The sequence below is a fragment of the Engraulis encrasicolus genome, chromosome 5 (assembly GCF_034702125.1).
Source record: "Engraulis encrasicolus isolate BLACKSEA-1 chromosome 5, IST_EnEncr_1.0, whole genome shotgun sequence".
Classification (NCBI taxonomy): Eukaryota; Metazoa; Chordata; class Actinopteri; order Clupeiformes; family Engraulidae; genus Engraulis; species Engraulis encrasicolus.
Window position 1 is genome coordinate 50,369,975 of NC_085861.1, and position 18,340 is coordinate 50,388,314.

The 18,340-nt window shown below is 43.1% G+C and overlaps 3 protein-coding genes across 3 annotated transcripts; 1 reads left to right on the forward strand and 2 right to left on the reverse strand.

The window, feature by feature from the left end:
- LOC134449610 (trypsin-2-like) lies at nucleotides 1-1,728 on the reverse strand. Its single transcript, XM_063199639.1, has 6 exons — nucleotides 1,672-1,728; nucleotides 1,297-1,444; nucleotides 858-1,108; nucleotides 620-753; nucleotides 349-450; nucleotides 1-220 (listed from the first exon to the last, which is right to left on the reverse strand). The coding sequence occupies exons 1-6, from the start codon at nucleotides 1,709-1,711 to the stop codon at nucleotides 173-175; spliced, it is 723 nt and encodes a 240-aa protein (XP_063055709.1). The 5' UTR covers nucleotides 1,712-1,728; the 3' UTR covers nucleotides 1-172.
- A 4,760-nt stretch (nucleotides 1,729-6,488) lies between these two features.
- Nucleotides 6,489-8,846, forward strand: LOC134449611 (trypsin-2-like). The gene is made up of 6 exons (XM_063199640.1): nucleotides 6,489-6,615; nucleotides 7,347-7,494; nucleotides 7,676-7,926; nucleotides 8,032-8,165; nucleotides 8,335-8,436; nucleotides 8,565-8,846. The coding sequence occupies exons 1-6, from the start codon at nucleotides 6,495-6,497 to the stop codon at nucleotides 8,610-8,612; spliced, it is 804 nt and encodes a 267-aa protein (XP_063055710.1). The 5' UTR covers nucleotides 6,489-6,494; the 3' UTR covers nucleotides 8,613-8,846.
- Nucleotides 8,847-15,436: 6,590 nt separating this feature from the next.
- On the reverse strand, nucleotides 15,437-18,101 carry LOC134449612 (trypsin-2-like). The gene is made up of 6 exons (XM_063199641.1): nucleotides 18,045-18,101; nucleotides 17,675-17,822; nucleotides 16,435-16,685; nucleotides 16,166-16,302; nucleotides 15,855-15,956; nucleotides 15,437-15,699 (listed from the first exon to the last, which is right to left on the reverse strand). Exons 1-6 carry the CDS (start codon nucleotides 18,082-18,084, stop codon nucleotides 15,652-15,654), a joined length of 726 nt encoding a protein of 241 aa, XP_063055711.1. The 5' UTR covers nucleotides 18,085-18,101; the 3' UTR covers nucleotides 15,437-15,651.
- Nucleotides 18,102-18,340: the final 239 nt, after the last annotated feature.

Consider the following 18,340-nt stretch of genomic DNA (forward strand, 5'->3'; position numbering starts at 1 on the left):
TAAAATACAAAAGAATTGAGGTAGACTGATGTTGAATTCAGATATGAAGACATACAGTAAAATGCAAAGAAACTACCGACATTGCACACGTTCGTCATACTGCAGCAAGATGTTGGTAAACTGCACAAAGACATTAGATCCTGAATATGACTGAGATGAGAGATCAGCAAGCTTAATAGCTGGCCATGGTCTTCTCGATCCAGTCGTTGAACAGGCAGACCTGGAGAACAGAAATTCATTTATTAGCACACAGTTGGTCAACAGGATGAATTCTAAGTTAAAATTTGTTGCTTTATTTGTTGTTGCATTGTTTAAATGTTGTGCTTGCAGGCTATGTGATTGTCTTACCTTGGCGTAGACACCAGGGTGGCCGGCCTCAGCACAGCCGTATCCCCAGGACACAACACCCTGCAGCTCACCGTTGCAGACCACGGGGCCACCAGAGTCACCCTGAGAGACAGAGAGAGAGATTAACAGAATTAAAATGTGTGTTATTTTTCAATCCACTTTTAGCCAAAATTGGCTGCCCAACACCATGTATTCTTGCATTTATTCATATTACAAATTGCACAAATGAATGCATGATGGTTTGGATTTTGTGTTAGATTAAGAATTGTACCTGGCAAGAGTCCTTGCCACCCTCCAGGTATCCAGCGCAGAACATGGCGTCGGTGATCATGCCGGGGTAGGAGTTGTCACAGTCGCGCTCAGACAGGATGGGGATCTGCAGGCACTGAAGCTTGTCACCACTGACTGCAAGAGGTCAAGGGAGAGTGGTTGAGAAGATGCAGTAACAACGGCATGCAACCTCAACTGCCAAATAAACCTACAAATAAAAAAATAAATACTGTGCTTACCGGAGCTCATGGTGTTGCCCCAGCCGGACACAAGGCACATGGTGCCAGCGGGAGCACAGCTGGAGGGCAGGGCCACGGGCTGCACATACTGGTTCAGGGTGGCGGGCTTGCTCAGCTTGATCATCATGATGTCGTTGTTGATGTTGTAGGAGCTGTACTGGGGGTGACGGATGACGCGGGCGGAGGTGATGAACTGCTCGTTACCCTCGGTCTTTCTGATGTTGTGCTCGCCCATACGGACCTCAACACGGCTGGAGGAGAGAGCAGCAAGTCAACTTCAAGGATTAGAGTACAAAAAACATACCTTAAACAGAACAGCATGCAAATTGTGTAAGTAGTCCTGTGTATTTGAAAGACATTAGCCATTTATTTTTTATATGATGACAATATTCCTTACTGCATATGCCAATGAGTTTATTGATTGAGAGCAGGTACTTACGACTTGTAGCAGTGAGCAGCAGACACAACCCAGTTCTCGTTGATCAGGGAACCACCGCAGAAGTGGTAGCCGGAGTTCAGAGAGACCTGATGGGGCTGAGAGTAGGGCTGGCACTCATAGCCTCCGACGATCTTATCCTCCTCTGCGACTGCACACAGCACCACAACATCACGTTAGAGCTAGTGTAGAGCTAGGGGTATTGCTCAATTTTAAGACAATCCCACAAAGTCTAGTTTCATTACAGGCTACGTAGTGAGATAGAAAAAGCTATTATTTTGACAAAAACAATTGATTGAACATTTTGCTAAATCTTTCAAATTGTGAAGTTTAAGAACCATAGCGAATGCAAGACATGCATTCAAGGAGAATACTCACAAGCAGCTCCGAGGAGCACAAGGAATACCAGACACCTCATGATTGCTGATTGATCCTGTCGATGAGGGTGCACAGTGGACCCCTGGCATTTAAAGGCCTTCAAACACTGACCACACCCCATCTGAGACTAGCCGACCAATGAGAATGTTAATAATTGACTGTTGTCAAGGGGAAACGTGGAGAAAGTTAAAAAAAAAACACTCAACACTCAAAACAAAAATGTTGAGAACCTTTAAATTAATTCATGTTACGTATATCTTTATTTAATGTACAAAATAAATGTCTCTTTGAAAGTTAATGAATGGTATTATGGTGCTTTATTCCTGTAAAAGTAAGCCAGACTACAAATGCAATGTCTTACTTGACACCATGATGAACTTACAAAGACATGGTTACACAGTAGCTACTCAACTCTGCATGATATGGGACGATTGTACTTGTAATCAACATGAAAAAAGTCACATCAAAACTATTGTATTTGTAATTCACAAACTGTGACATAAGTGCTAGTGACATGCATGGCCGTAGCCAGCATTGAGGTCAGGGAGGTCCGGACCTTCCTAACTTTTCAGGGAAAATATATATATATATATTTTAATCTCCACTTTTGCGTAGACGTTTCAATTGACATTTGTATTGCCATTGCTTTCGTGTATGGGTGAGTGGCAAGGAAAAGGCTCCTTCTGCCCTTTCCAATGGTATAAGCACATAGGTGAATATCATATACTGACGGAGAGCTTAGCTTGTGCTATTTCGAATGATATAGGCCTACATGTCAAGCTGGTGTCATGTACTTTTCATCAGTACGGAAGCAGAGAAGCATAGGTGCACTTTTGACAGCACCTAAATTGTTGTAGCCTGATTAACAATACACATTTATGTAGGCTATATTCTTGAACTGGGGACGATTTATCACATTTAATTTATGAAATCAATATAACCCATACATTTTTTATTGGCTGTTTAGCAATACCTATACAATATGCATGATTTCTAACTGCATTTATTATATGAGTTTGTTAGTCTACCCCTGCCAAATTGCCTTTGCTTGTACCAAACACTTGCATACCGTAGGCTACTATTCAACCTATCAATATTAATATCAATTAATCAATATCAATATTAATTACAGGTAGAGTATGTTTTATTAGTAGTTTATTTCCAGAATGTATGCTGCCAATTCACAAGTGTTATCTTTTCCATTTATCATCACCATAATTTTCTGTTTATGCTTACTCAAAATGTTTTGGAAATCTACATTTCCCATGCTTCCATACTTTTCTCTATTTGGTCAGACCAGTAGATGTCCGTTTAGTCCACTAAATATTCATGAAAACATCACATTTGTGAAGGGGTATGCGTTTTGAAAATAAATGACAAGAATGACATATTCTACTTTTAATAGTAACATTTTTCTGTGCGCTGTGTGCACACATCATGGGCCTCCCTAAATTCAAGACTCTGGCTACGGCCTTGGTGACATGGTGTGAACGCAAATATCCTATAACCTTGAGGTCAAAGACCCAGCAGTTGGCATTTTCCCACCTCACCTCTAAGGACAAAAATAACATGTGAGCCTACTGTACATCATCTTGCTATTTATGAAATTAAAACTCATACACAGTAGGAGATAGTTGACATCTAACCTATATCCATAGGAGACAATTCATTTGCACTTCCTTGCAGGGGCACTGTAACCTGATTTACATCATCTGGCTGCGTTCAGCAACTACACACGGGGGCGTTCCCTTTCCTCACACATCCGAAAGTATACCAGAGGGCAAGAGTCAGGTAAAGGCCACTGTGGGATAATGAATGAACTATAATGAACTATTCATGTATGTGTTTACTGTCTTAATGTTCATTTTTTGAATTGTCACTACATTCGTGAAAGCACTTCCTATGAATATTTTAAGATCAACTCCATGCAGTGCAGTATGTCACATAAGTGAGTACACCCCTCACATTTTTGCAGATTTGTAACTTTATCGTTTCATAGGACAACATTAAAGAAAATTCACTTCAGCACAATAATTAGTGACCTGTTAACAATATATAACGACTGAAATCTGTTGTTCACTGACAAAAAAATAAAAAAAAATACAGTCATTATCGTTTTACAACATGCAACAAAAGTGAGTACACCCCTGGTTAAAATTCTGTAGAGAGTGTCTGAGAAGGGGCTGTGTTGGCCCGAAACGTCTCGAATTGTAAAGGGATTAAAAGGGAGGTCATCGGTGTGCATTTCAACCCTTCTTTACATTGAACCTTTACATTTTACACCTGGATAAAATAGATGGGTGTGAGATTGTGAGAATGAAATCCAATGGAGAGTATCATGATCTACTTTATTAGTCACAGTGCATGTTAACATGAATGTTTTTTATAGGTGTAATTCAGATTTCCAATGTTGACGGCATTCATGCATCCCCAAACGATGCCGGTCCCACTACCATGCTTGACTAGCCAGATGATACACTTTTTGTTTGTAAAAACTCACTTGTTTACCACACATGCTTGACACAATCTCAAGCACAAGGCACTGACCCTTGCCTACAAAACCATCACAGGAACGGCCCCAGCTTATCTGAAGGACCTACTAACGCCTTATGTTACTGGAAGAGAACTGCGCTCATCCAGCACAAGCCGTCTGGCTCTGCCATCCAGTCGCTCTAGGTACTCCCAGTCAAGATTGTTCTCCGTTGTGGTACCCAAGTGGTGGAACAGTCTCCCAGAGGCAGCAAGACTGAGCACATCTCTTGCAGCTTTCAAGAAACAACTAAAGACATTCCTCTTTCGAGAGAATCTACTAGACTAATGCTTGAACTGGCCTTGCCCCAGGGCAGACTCCTGACATGATGTTTAGTTTAGTTTAGTTTAGTTTAGTTTGTGAGTGTGTGTTTGTGTGTGTGTGTACTCGTTATTTACTCTTTATATTTAAAAAAAAACAACAACAAAAAAACAAACGCAAAAAAAAAAACAAAAAAAAAAACTAAGCCCTCTTTGCAACTGCACTTGTTGTTCTGTATATCTCCTGTGCACTTTGTATTTGCTTGTGATGTTGGCTTGATTATGTCCTCTTTTGAAAGTCGCTTTGGTTATAAAGCGTCTGCCAAATGCAATGTAATGTAATGTAATGTAATGTAATGTTTTTAGAGCTATCTTGGGCTCATCAGACCATGCAACATGGTTCCAGTGATCCCATATCCTTACTCTGTTCATCTCTCTTGAGACCAAGATAAACAAATGTGCTTTATATAGGCTATACAGTATACTGTATATAAGTAAATATAACTTATCAGTGTCGTGCACAGACATTCACGGTGGGGACAGGGGGCAAGTAGAACTTCTGGCTGCCTTATAGGATATAGAGGTTATTTAGTGTTATAGCGGAGAACTGTCACATGCTTTTGATTGTCAAGCATTTGTACCATATGATCATGTGAACATGGAGCACAGTACATTCTGGGGGAAAAAATCCACAAAATGAATTTTCAAAAAGTGCCTTTTTTTGTCTAGTATGGCAAAGGGGCAGGTGCTTTAGCACCACCACGTCCCAATCTGTGCACACCTTTGAAACTTACCTACAGTGTATACATTAATAGTCCATTATTATCTAACAGTACCCCTTCAGATGTCAACTACCTTTTATTCTTTTTCATTTCATAAATAGGCGTATAGAGTTTACGCAACATGATGTAGGCCTACATGTCTTTGTCCTTAGAGGTGTAGTGAGAAAATGCCAACTGCTGGGAAACAGCCAGAAGTTTTGGTCTTTCACATCAAGGTTATTGTGTATTTGAGGTCACACCATGTCACCAGCACTTATGTCATGAGTGATGAAGTAAAACAAATAAAAATAAAAATAAAAATTCAAAATGTGAGTTTTTCCATGTTGATTTCATATTTCTTTCTAAGTACCATCATCCCATATCCTGTGTTGAGTATACCCATTGTGTAAGCAAAGCTTTGTAATTTCAACATTGTGTCAAGCATAAGAAAGGTGCAACGTGTGATATTTTTAGTAGTTAATTTCCAGAATTCATGCTGCCCATTCACAAATGTTAGCTTTTTAACAAATACTTACCCCCACCATCAAATTGTAAGTGACTGGGAAAATTGCACTTTTCATACATGAAAAGGGGGATCTTTTCTGTGGTCAGCCATTTTGATTATCCAGATATAGACATTTTTAGCGGCAAAACGTACTGTACTTTGGTCATCCCAGTAAATACTAGTTTAGTACTTAGTAAATATTCATGAAAAGATCAAATTTGGCAAAAGGCAACACAATTTCAAGAAGTACATTTGCAATACCTATTATGACCAAAGTGCACCTTTCAATTAGTAGTCACTAAATACACTGGATATGTAAAACTTTCCTAAAAAGAGAAAAATATGGTTAAATAAATTATGGTGATAATCAATGGCAGTAGCCCTATTGATTGCATTTGAAACAGAAGCTTGGTGTGGCTGAGGTAATACTCCAACTCAACATTTTAAAAATTAATATTAGGAGCAGTAGCAGCACCTGAACAAATATTTATTTTAAACCACTGAAGAATGTCCCTATTTTTCACAGAGCACATGACACAATTAACTGACTTAAATATATTTTTTGGGCTATGTTCATATGAATAAAGCACATTAATACCATTAATTAACTTTCAAAGTGGCATTTATTTTGTAAATTAAATGAAGGTATACGTAGTGTATAATGAATTAATTTAAAGTTTTAGGTTTTAAGTTTTTTTTTACTTTTCGCCACGTTTCCCCTTGACAACAGTCAATTATTAACATTCTCATTGGTTGGCTAGTCTCAGATGGGGTGTGGTCAGTGTTTGAAGGCCTTTAAATGCCAGGGGTCCACTGTGCACCCACATCGACAGGATCAATCAGCAATCATGAGGTGTCTGGTCTTCCTTGTGCTCCTCGGAGCTGCTTGTGAGTATAGATTCTCCTTGACTGTTGCTGTGTTCCATTATTCACCCTCTGTACTGTGTACCTTGTTTGAGTGCAGTGAAGTACCCTTTCCACCCTCCGCAATTCACGAGGCGAGTACATTCCGATTCCCGTTCTGTCTGATACACTTAACGGAAATGACGGTTGGTCGCGTGACATCCGAGTTTACCAACTGCCAATATGCAATTCAACACGGAAGGCACTGTTCCTTATGCTAACACTTTTTAAAGTTACCCCTGCCTCTAATACACATGGCGATTGTCTTTGGAATCAAAACTATGCTGTTATCACAGAGATTCAACCGTTTGACAGATCTGACACTCAACTACGTCACAAACATGGCGGCCGTTGAGTGCGAAAAGTGTACAGTAACACCACACTTCGAAAAATGGCCGTTTTGGGGGCGTTATCCGGGTAATTTACAGTACACTTTACCCTCGCGATTAGAAATGGAACGCCCTGCGTACCCAAACACAGTGCGGAAAGGGCGTTAAGTACGGGTAATGGAACACAGCATGTATCTCTTGCATTCTCCATGGTTCTTAAACTTGACAATTTGAAAGATTTTGCAAAATGTTCAATCAACTGTTTTTCAAAAGATCAGCTTTTTCTATCTCATTACATATAATGAAACCATGGGATTGTCTTAAAATTGAGCAATACCCCTAGCTCTACACTCTAGTTTTAACATGATGTTGTGGTGCTGTGTGCAGTCGCAGAGGAGGATAAGATCGTCGGAGGCTATGAGTGCCAGCCCTACTCTCAGCCCCATCAGGTCTCTCTGAACTCCGGCTACCACTTCTGCGGTGGTTCCCTGATCAACGAGAACTGGGTTGTGTCTGCTGCTCACTGCTACAAGTCGTAAGTACCTGCTCTCAATCAATAAACTCATTGGGCACATGCAGTAATAAATATGTCATTATATTAAAATAAATGGCTAATGTCTTTCAAAACCATACTTGCACAATATGCATGCTGATTTGTCTAAGGGATGCTTTTTGTACTCTTATCATTGAATTTGACTTACTCTTCTCTCCTCCAGCCGTGTTGAGGTCCGTATGGGCGAGCACAACATCAGAAAGACCGAGGGTAACGAGCAGTTCATCACCTCCGCCCGCGTCATCCGTCACCCCAACTACAGCTCCTACAACATCAACAACGACATCATGATGATCAAGCTGAGCAAGCCCGCCACCCTGAACCAGTATGTGCAGCCCGTGGCCCTGCCCTCCAGCTGTGCTTCTGCTGGCACCATGTGCCTTGTGTCCGGCTGGGGCAACACCATGAGCTCCGGTAAGCACAGTACTATTTTATTTTATTTGTAGGTTTATTTGGCAGTTGAGGTTGCATGCGGTTGTTACTGCATCTTCACAACCACTTTCCCTTGACCTCTTGCAGTCAGTGGTGACAAGCTTCAGTGCCTGCAGATCCCCATCCTGTCTGAGCGCGACTGTGACAACTCCTACCCCGGCATGATCACCGACGCCATGTTCTGCGCTGGATACCTGGAGGGTGGCAAGGACTCTTGCCAGGTACAATTCTTAATCTAACACAAAATCCAAACCATCATGCATTCATTTGTGCAATTTGTAATATGAATAAATGCAAGAATACATGGTGTTTTGCAGCCAATTTTGGCTAAACGTGGATTGAAAAATAACACACATTTTAATTCTGTTAATATCTCTCTCTCCCTCTCAGGGTGACTCTGGTGGCCCCGTGGTCTGCAACGGTGAGCTGCAGGGTGTTGTGTCCTGGGGATACGGCTGTGCTGAGGCCGGCCACCCCGGTGTCTACGCCAAGGTAAGACATTCACAAAGCCTGCGAGCACAACAGTTAAACAATGCAACAACAAATAAAACAACAAATTTTAACTTAGAATTCATCCTGTTGACCAACTGTGTGCTAATAAATTAATTTCTGTTCTCCAGGTCTGCCTGTTCAACGACTGGATCGAGAAGACCATGGCCAGCTATTAAGCTTGCTGATCTCTCATCTCAGTCATATTCAGGATCTAATGTCTTTGTGCAGTTTACCAACATCTTGCTGCAGTATGACGAACGTGTGCAATGTCGGTAGTTTCTTTGCATTTTACTGTATGTCTTCATATCTGAATTCAACATCAGTCTACCTCAATTCTTTTGTATTTTAACTTCATTCATTCATGAACCACTCACCATACAATTCAGTCTATGCACAATAAAATACCTTCATTACCCAACAATGTCATCTGAATGATTTCTTGATGAAAAATAACCTCTAGTCGTTTTTTTGGGATATAAAGTATCAAGTGTTGTATGTGTCTGTGTATTTTAAAAGCACTTTGAGTCATTCATAGTTGTACAGTGGGGTGTATTTCTCAAAAGAGAAGTTGTTAGCCTGTTAGCAACTTCGGTAGTTGCCAATGGGAAAATGCATTGAAAACAACAAAGTAGCTAATGTAGTAAGCAACTTTGGTTTCGAGAAATATAATTTCAAGTAGTAGCCTACAGTATATCCTAAACATCTAACATCTAAGTGCCAGCTAAACATTAAGTCAAACAAAAATGAGTTAATACTCTAATAATTACGCATACACATGTTTTACAGTATTAAATAATACTAATTATAAAATAATACTGTATTAAATAATACTGAATAATATTATTCAGACACATTTTGAACACATCTGAACAGCCGGTTTACCGACATCCAGGATTGGTAGCTCCACTTAGTCGAGAGAGTCTCTCTCTGATATAGTGTCTTTTTTGTTTTGTTCGCAAAACAGTTTTACCGCCCGCTGTCGAACATCCTGCTGACTCAATGCTGTCCTAGCTTACTAACCCCTGCTAATTAGCTGTTTGTACCTAGCTCTGCGTATCGAACTGATAGCTCCCAACTAGTTTAACTTTCCGTCACAGAAGCAACAATGCAGTCATTAAAGACCTTCTACAGATGGGAAAAGGACTGATAGGGGTTGGGAGGGACACTATGCCCTCGGAGGAACCGGACCTGGCCCACCACTTTTTACCAACCCCTGACAGTGTGGGCCTCTCCTCCACTGCCCCCAAGCTCCCGGCCAAGGCAAACCAGCTCACGGCTTCTCTGTGTATCAGTTTCAAGACTCTCACCTCTCACCACCAGTGGTCGGTGGGCTGGAGATGGGCCGAGACTCTGCTTGACGCACACTGCTCTTCTCCCCCACTCAGGACCCCTTTGCGCACAAGGGACCTTTGGCTGCCGCCAGGCCCCGCGCGTCGGAGCAGAGCTCTGCACACAAACCACAGGGTGTCAGTGCCATGAGCCTTGGGAGAGGCTCGAGGGTCTCTCCGATACACACTCCCTGACTGACGAGGCTGGTATAACTGGGACTATTGTCACGGGGGTGATATTGGTTGGATCTCAAATGGTGCACTTGTGCACTTCGGGCACTATGTTTCAGTGCATAACTAATATGGCATGCACACTGAAACATGAACACTAAAGTGCACAAGTGCACCATTTGAAACTCAGCCTTTGACAGGGAAGACAGAACAGAAAAACTTAAGTATCTGTTCCCTGGGGGGACCCTTTTTAGTGATGCACCACGACATGTAAACACAAGGCCTTTCTGTTTACTTTGAATGAATTGGGCATACTGATTATGTTAATTGCTACAGGTGGACAGAGATTACCTTGGGGAAATGTGATTGGTAAACGGGGAAGGGAAAATGTGTTTTAAACGGAGCATTCAAGACTGAGGGCAGAGGGGGAAGACTGCCGGGCGAGAGGGCGAGCCATGGGGGAGTGACCACTGTAGACAGGAGCCGGCTGATGGAGGGGGTACTGCCGCGACCGCTATCCGCGTGGGGACAGGCAAAGATGAGACAGCACCGGTGCATCGCACGGACGGAATGAGCTCCGAAGAAGTGCAACGGCATATTGCCATGCTCGATGGTCGCTGCATGGAGAACCCCGAGGGGTGATGGACTACCCCCCGAAGCTAAGTGCCGGTGCCTGGCCGCCACGGCATTCTAGAAGTGAAGCCCCCCTCCCAGACGCGTAGCCGCTCCTGGCTTTCACCCTCTGACGCTCCGTCTCTCTCTCTCTCTCTCTCTCTCTCTCTAGCCCCCAGAGACTGCTCGCTGCACTGCCAGAGACTACTCCAGCTGCTGTGACTGAGGCTGCGTTGACTGCTCTTGTTTGACCTGTGCTGTATCGTTCACTCTATCGTATGCTGTGACTGGGATGCTGTGCGATTCACGTGTGTTACCCTAGCAGCCGCACGCTTGCCATGTCTACAGTTACCAAAATCCTCTGTGTGCAGCAAGCATCATCGTCCACGGCATGGTTTGCCGACTGTGGGACCGTGAACTTTGCCTTGAGGTGGTGGGCATGGAAGCGGGGATTTAGATTGGGCATTTAGCATGGACTCCTTTTTATTTTAATCTTCATGTAGTAAAATAAACAGCCTAAAACTGATTTCCTGTGTCCTGGCATGTTTTGTTGTGTTTGGTTTACTCCTCCGGGTAATGGGTAATGCTACACAGTCTCACCCCAAGTAGTCAATATCTGAGTACCTTTGACCAGACTGCAATTTTTGACGTCTTGGGTATTCCTTCCACGTCACATTTTGACTATGTCCACAAAGGCGCCCCCTTGTGGCAGCATAACGTCATTGAGGTTAGGTTTAGGAATAGGTTTAGGGTTAGGGTTAGGCCACATAGTCAAAATGTGACGTGGAAGGAATACCCAAGACGTCAAAAATTGCAGTCTGGTCCAAGGTAGTCAGAAATTGACTACTTGGGGTGAGACTGCGTTGGGTAATCAAAGGGGGTGCCGCTTGTAGACGTGCGCGCCCCCTACCTGTGACACTATGAGTCAGGGCAGCTCAAATGGCTCGAGCCCACTCTGCCCTTACCTCCTCTTGACTACTGTAGACTAATGGCAACTCCCCTCGGTGGAGACAAGCCAAGAACTCACTCCAATGGCGCAGGACACACCTCCTCTGGCAGGTTGGCCATGTGGGCATTGGCACCTTGACCCTGGGTGCTCACCGCCTGGTTTGCCGCTCTATGAAAGGTGCCAGGCGCTTACGCCCACTCTAAGGCATGCGATACCCCCCTAGGATATCTCCTTAGTACTGGAGGCTTTATGAGCCCCCTTCGAGTCTCTGCAGGCAGTGGACTTGAGAATTTTATCCATTAAAACGGCCCTTCTCCTCGCTCTGGCGACTACAGATAGGGCTTTCAGGCCGACCAGAACGGAGCCGGTGTCAGTGCCCGCACCAGTTACGTTCCGCACAAAAGTGCTTGTCTGCGAACCGCCCGTGTTCATACCGGGCTCTGAACTTTTTCTGCACGTGACTTTGTTACCCGGATGAACCTGCTGATGGCCACGCTGTCGTCACGGTTCGCAGAGAAAAACCAAGTATTTTGCGGTTCGCATTGCGAACCAACTTTCCGGTTCGCGAACGCCAATATCTGTGGCGTGAACATGACGGCCGGTTCACGATTAGGTGCGGGAACGGGCTCCAGCACGGTTATTAGTCGGCCTGAACGCGCTAAGAGAATGTAAGTGAATTGCATGCCCTATCAGTGAACCCTGCTTGTGCACAATTTGCGAACAACGGTGCTAAGGTCATGCTGAGGGTGAACGCTGCATTCGTCCCTAAGATCCGGAATGCTTTCAGCTGTGAGCCAATGGAGCTGCAAGCCTATTGCACACCACCTTTCTTCTCCCCAGAACAGAGGCGTCAAAATTGTTTGAGCCCTGTCCGTGCGTTACGCATCTACATGAACAGGACCGGGTCTTTTCAGAGGACCGAGCAACTGCTTGTCTGCTTTGCCAACCCCTGTAGAAGACTAGCACTAAGCTGAGGTTATCACGATGACTGGTTGTGGCCATCGCCCTGGCTAATGAGTCAAAGGGGCACCAACCCCCGGCTCATGTTAGGGCACACTCTACCAGAGCAGTCCCTACGTCCTGTGCCCTCTTTCAGGGCGATGCGTTATCTGAGGTATGTCCAGTGGCTGGTTTTACCGTATGTAATTACACCACTCCTGGAGCATAGGGTTTTTTGTGCGGTGGGAAACCATCTCTGATAGGTGACTGGGTCTATTCATTCATTGCGAGGAGGCCCTCTTGGAGCTTGGGCGTTTCCTTTGCATTCTGGCAAGCAATTCGGGAGTGATTGTACATACCCATAGTCAGAAGTGGAGTGAGTCGACCGAAAGAGAACTGGAGGTTACTTCTGTATCCCGGGTTCTCTGAGGGAGATGAATGAGACATCTCACCTTCTAATGCCCACGAGGTCAGAGATAGGTTGCCTTCAGAAGGGCGTTTAAGCATGCGCATTGCGGTTACATACAACAGGGCAGGCCATGGATATGCGCATCTCATTGGCCTAATGGCATGAAAGAAAGCTTCGGCAAATGGTCACAAAAGAGAATGTAACCAATAGTGAGATGCAGTGGCGGTTTTGGGGGGTGTGATGTTGGTAAGCACAAATTCTGTAACCAAGCCAAACTAGTGGGGTCTCCCCCAGATGAGATTTTTTAAATAAAAACTTAAATTGTGAATTTTGAGCTCTTCAGACAGCTCCCTTCAGACAGCTCCATTCGCATCCTTCACTGCACGAGTTGAAAATACGATCCAAATGTTCGCATTGCATCTTACAGCAACAATTCATATGAATGCATTGAACAGAAAAAAACATCACCACAGTCATCATTCCAGAAAGGCTTTGTTCTTATTCTGCTAGGTAGAATTAGTAGAAATGAAATCAAGAGTGGCTAACAGCATGCCTTATAGCGACCAAGGGACACTGTAGCCGACACGAGAGCAGCCAAAATATTGCGTAGGCCTACCATTAACTTGAAAACAGGATATGGTAAAGACAGACACCAACCCTTCTAAACAATTTGAACCCATCCTGAGCGAGTCAACCCGTTCCTAAGCCGCAAGCTTCATCAACAACAAACAGGAAAAATATAACCTTAGCCTACCTTAAAATGTTGTCTTGACCGCAGAAATCCTAACCTTTCACTTAATCCACACATTTTCAAAATAATTGTCCACGTTCCCGTTTGTAATCCTTATCATAGCTAAATCAAGAAAGGCATATTGTGCTGCCGTTTAGCTATTCTGTTAAACAAACTGACTTGTGTGTGGTTCGTGTTACCTGCATATTATTCATTCGTTTCTTCATGATGTCCCAAAGTTCTACTCCATGATTTGTCCACATCCAAAACACAGACATTTCCTGAAAACGGTAACACTTTAGAATAATGGATGCAAAAAAGCATTATAAAGACTTAATAAATAATTAACTATTGATGAACAAAACATTAACAAACGTTTGTAAATGACTAGGAAATGTAAACAAATGCTTGTAAATGACTAGGAAATGCTATGTTAATATTTTATATTTATGAAACATTTACAAATTGCTTGTAAATGACTGAAATACTTTGTTATAAGGTGTGTAAAATCTTGCATATATCATTTGTAGATATTTTATAAAGCATTAATAAAACTTAGTTAATAATAAAAACATTTGTTAATGTTTTATTCATCATTAGTCAATTATTCACTGAGTCTTTACTAAGGAACATTATTATAAAGTGTTACCCTGAAAACTTTGATTGTAGTTCAAATGTGTTGTCTTCGAGATTATCATAAAATCAACTGGCTTGAGTCAAAAACGTAAACTTCACGTCTGCCTGAGCTCTACTTCCTGTATCCAATGTTAAGGTAAGGTGCCAGATCGAGTTATGATTCATCAACTCATCTGTCAATCATATTTTCCGACGCGCTATTGGTATAAGCATAATCATAATGTGCTTCAAAAACTGGCGGGGCATCGGTAGAAAGCCAATAAAAAAATAGATTCGCTGCCATTGACTCCAAGTTTTTTAGAAATTGTGCTTCATTTTCTGCAGTACCGTGTTTCACCATCACAGTTAAACAGTGTTTCTCCATAGCCACTGTGGTGTCGCTGTTCAACCAGTTTTATCAGAACCGCCGGTAGCAGACAACACAGACAGCTGAATCACGATAACAGGAAGAAGGGTTTAAATTCGCATCACACTGGCCTATTCTAGTTGCTGGCGGAGTACTCATGGTAACAAGTCTTAGTGAAGAATTGTAGACTTGAGACTGCCTTGATGGCATGGCAGGCTAATTGACCTCTGACCAAAATAATAACAACAACCAAGAGTTGCACTGTATGGGTTTCAGTAAGTATGAATGCAGAACAAAGTAATAGGGCAGGCATTTTTCAAACATCAGTCATCCACACTCGTGACGGAAGTAAAATATTAACAGCACTAGATGTTTGGCTGCACTTAGTCAAAAAGTTATGTTGTACTGAAGACACTAATGTTTAAATGTGTGATTGATTGATCAAGTAGAGGAGATACATATTAGTACAAAAGAGGAAATATGTATGTAAAACTTATTTTAAGTGAGAGTTAAAAGCCATTTTAGGTGTTTCAAAGGAAAGGTCTTTTGAATGACGTGTCAGGAGCGTTTTTTCTGTACCAGTAGTCTGAGAAGTTCTTTTTTGGGGGGCAGGGGGTAGATATTTAGGATGTACAACTTGGCATTGTACACGTGGCCACATTGTCCCATATTCCTGGCAACTGATTTGGAAGATATCTTTGGCCATTTACACTCAGTACAAAGCAGTACAGTATGTTTCATAGCACAATATTACAGCTATGAATGACTCAAAGTGCTTTCAAAATGCACAGACACATACAACACTTAGTATACCCCAAAAAGGATTACAGGTCATTTTTCATCAAGAAATCATTCAGAACACATTGTTGGTCAATGGAGGTATTTTATTTTGCATAGACTGAAGTGTATGGTGAGTGGTTCATGAGTGAATGAAGTTAAAATACAAAAGACTTGAGGTAGACTGATGTTGAATATAACATGAAATGCAAAGAAACTACCAACATTGCACGTTTGTCATACTGCAGCAAGATGTAGTAAACTGCACAAAGACATTACATTCTGTCTGTGACTGTGATGGTATCCATATCAGCGAGCTTAATAGCTGGCCATGGTCTTCTCGATCCAGTCGTTGAACAGGCAGACCTGGAGAACAGAAATCAGTTTATTAGCACACAGTTGGTCAATATATATGCATTCTAAGTTAAAATGCTTTAAACTGTGAACTATTAAACATTTAGTGTTGCTGCATAGCTTGTTAAAATTAACTGTTGTGCTTGCAGGCTATGTGAATGTCTTACCTTGGCGTAGACACCAGGGTGGCCGGCCTCAGCACAGCCGTATCCCCAGGACACAACACCCTGCAGCTCACCGTTGCAGACCACGGGGCCACCAGAGTCACCCTGAGAGACAGAGAGAGAGAGAGACAGAGAGAGATTAACAGAATTAAAATATCAGACATTGTTCAATCCACTGAGTAGCAAAGTTTAGCCGTGGTAGTCAAAATAGGCTGCCCAAGACCATGTATTCTTGAATTTATTATAATACAAATTGCACAAATGCATCAATGCATGATGATGGTTTGGGTTTTGTGTTAGATTAAGAACTCTACCTGGCAAGAGTCCTTGCCGCCCTCCAGGTATCCAGCGCAGAACATGGCGTCGGTGATCATGCCAGGGTAGGAGTTGTCACAGTCGCGCTCAGACAGGATGGGGATCTGCAGGCACTGAAGCTTGTTCTTATCAGCAGCTGGCAGGGAGAAATGGAAACATTAGTGACAGAAAGGGCATTTTAATGAACATGTATTCTGTTATACATAGTATTCTGTATTCTTCTAGCAAATCTCCTTAACAAAAGAGATCAAGGGGCAGACTGACTCACTGGAGCTCATGGTGTTGCCCCATCCGGAGACGGTGCACATGGTGCCAGCGGGAGCACAGCTGGAGGGCAGGGCCACGGCCTGCACGTACTGGTTCAGGGTGGCGGGCTTGCTCAGCTTGATCATCATGATGTCGTTGTTGATGTTGTAGGAGCTGTAGTTGGGGTGACGGATGACGCGGGCGGAGGTGATGAACTGCTCGTTACCCTCGGTCACTCTGATGTTGTGCTCGCCCATACGGACCTCAACACGGCTGGAAAAGAGAGCAGTAAGTCCAATTCAATGATTAAAGTACAAAAAGCATCCCTTTGACAAAACAGCATGCAGATTGTGCAAGTATGTTTTTGAAAGACATTAGCCATTTATTTTAATATAATGACATATTTATTACTGCATGTGCATACGGACCTCAACACGGCTGGAAAAGAGAGCAGTAAGTCCAATTCAATGATTAAAGTACAAAAAGCATCCCTTTGCATATTATGTAGTCCTGGGATTATGTATTTCAAAGACATTAGCCATTTATCTTTATTTATTATATGGTTGTGACGTCATCTGTCGAATGCTCCATTCATTTCAACGGGGCTCCCCAACGTTCGGACGTCTGTTATTTTTCGATAACGGACGGGTTGGTCTATAACAGACCGCTGTCAATGGCAACAAGACTTTTCACTGCTAAAGCGACTTTTCAACAAGACTCTAATCAGCTGCTGTGATAGACAGCACCCGTTGTCCTGGCTACCGCTGTCAATGGCAACAAGACGTTCACTGCTAAAGCCACTGGCTTGTATACAAGTTAGTGGCTAATTCGAATGTTTCATATCACTCCGCAGGGGGTCCGGTCTTTTGTCACTCTAATCAGCTGCTGCGATAGACAACACCTGTTGTCCTGGCTAGCCTACCTAGCTGTTGCCTAGCGGTGTTCCACAACGGCACTGTTTTGTTTTGCGCAGCAACAATCTTAACATTAAATAGGTCTAAAGAAATGTCCCCGCATGTGTGAATCATTTAAGTATATCCATATAATAAGCGGGTTAACTTTCGGCGAGTCGGTCGCTTTGTGGAATAGCAGCACTTCAGAGAGAACAAGACCCCTCCGCTCCGCGTCGGGGTCTAAAGATTCTCTCTGTCGTGCTGCTATTCCACGGTAGCGACCTTCTCGCCGAACGTTAACCCTTACATAATGCCAATATGTATTACTGCATGTGCCAATGAGTTTATTGATTGAGAGCAGGTACTTACGACTTGTAGCAGTGAGCAGCAGACACAACCCAGTTCTCGTTGATCAGGGAACCACCGCAGAAGTGGTAGCCAGAGTTCAGAGAGACCTGATGGGGCTGAGAGTAGGGCTGGCACTCATAGCCTCCGACGATCTTATCCTCTTCTGCGACTGCACACAGCACCACAACATCACGTTACAACTAGAGTGTAGAGCAAGGGCTATTGCTCAATTTTAAGACAATCCCACAAAATCTGGTTTCATTATATGTAATGAGATAGAAAAAGCTGATCTTTTGAAAAACAGTTGATTGATCATTTTGCTAAATCTTTCAAATTGTCAAGTTTAAGAACCATGGAGAATGCAAGAGATACAGTCAAGGAGAATACTCACAAGCAGCTCCGAGGAGCACAAGGAAGACCAGACACCTCATGATTGCTGATTGATCCTGTCGATGAGGGTGCACAGTGGACCCCTGGCATTTAAAGGCCTTCAAACACTGACCACACCCTATCCGTGACTAACCGACCAATGAGAATGTTAGCCTAAGCACCCACTCAGGCGGACCTGAGAAAACGTGCATGGGCCTTGTGAGAAAGGTGAAGCATGGGCCATCTGATTCACTTCACATAGTGGCCTTGGTACGCAGGACCCAGATATGCAGAGAACATACAGCTATCGTTTTAAGG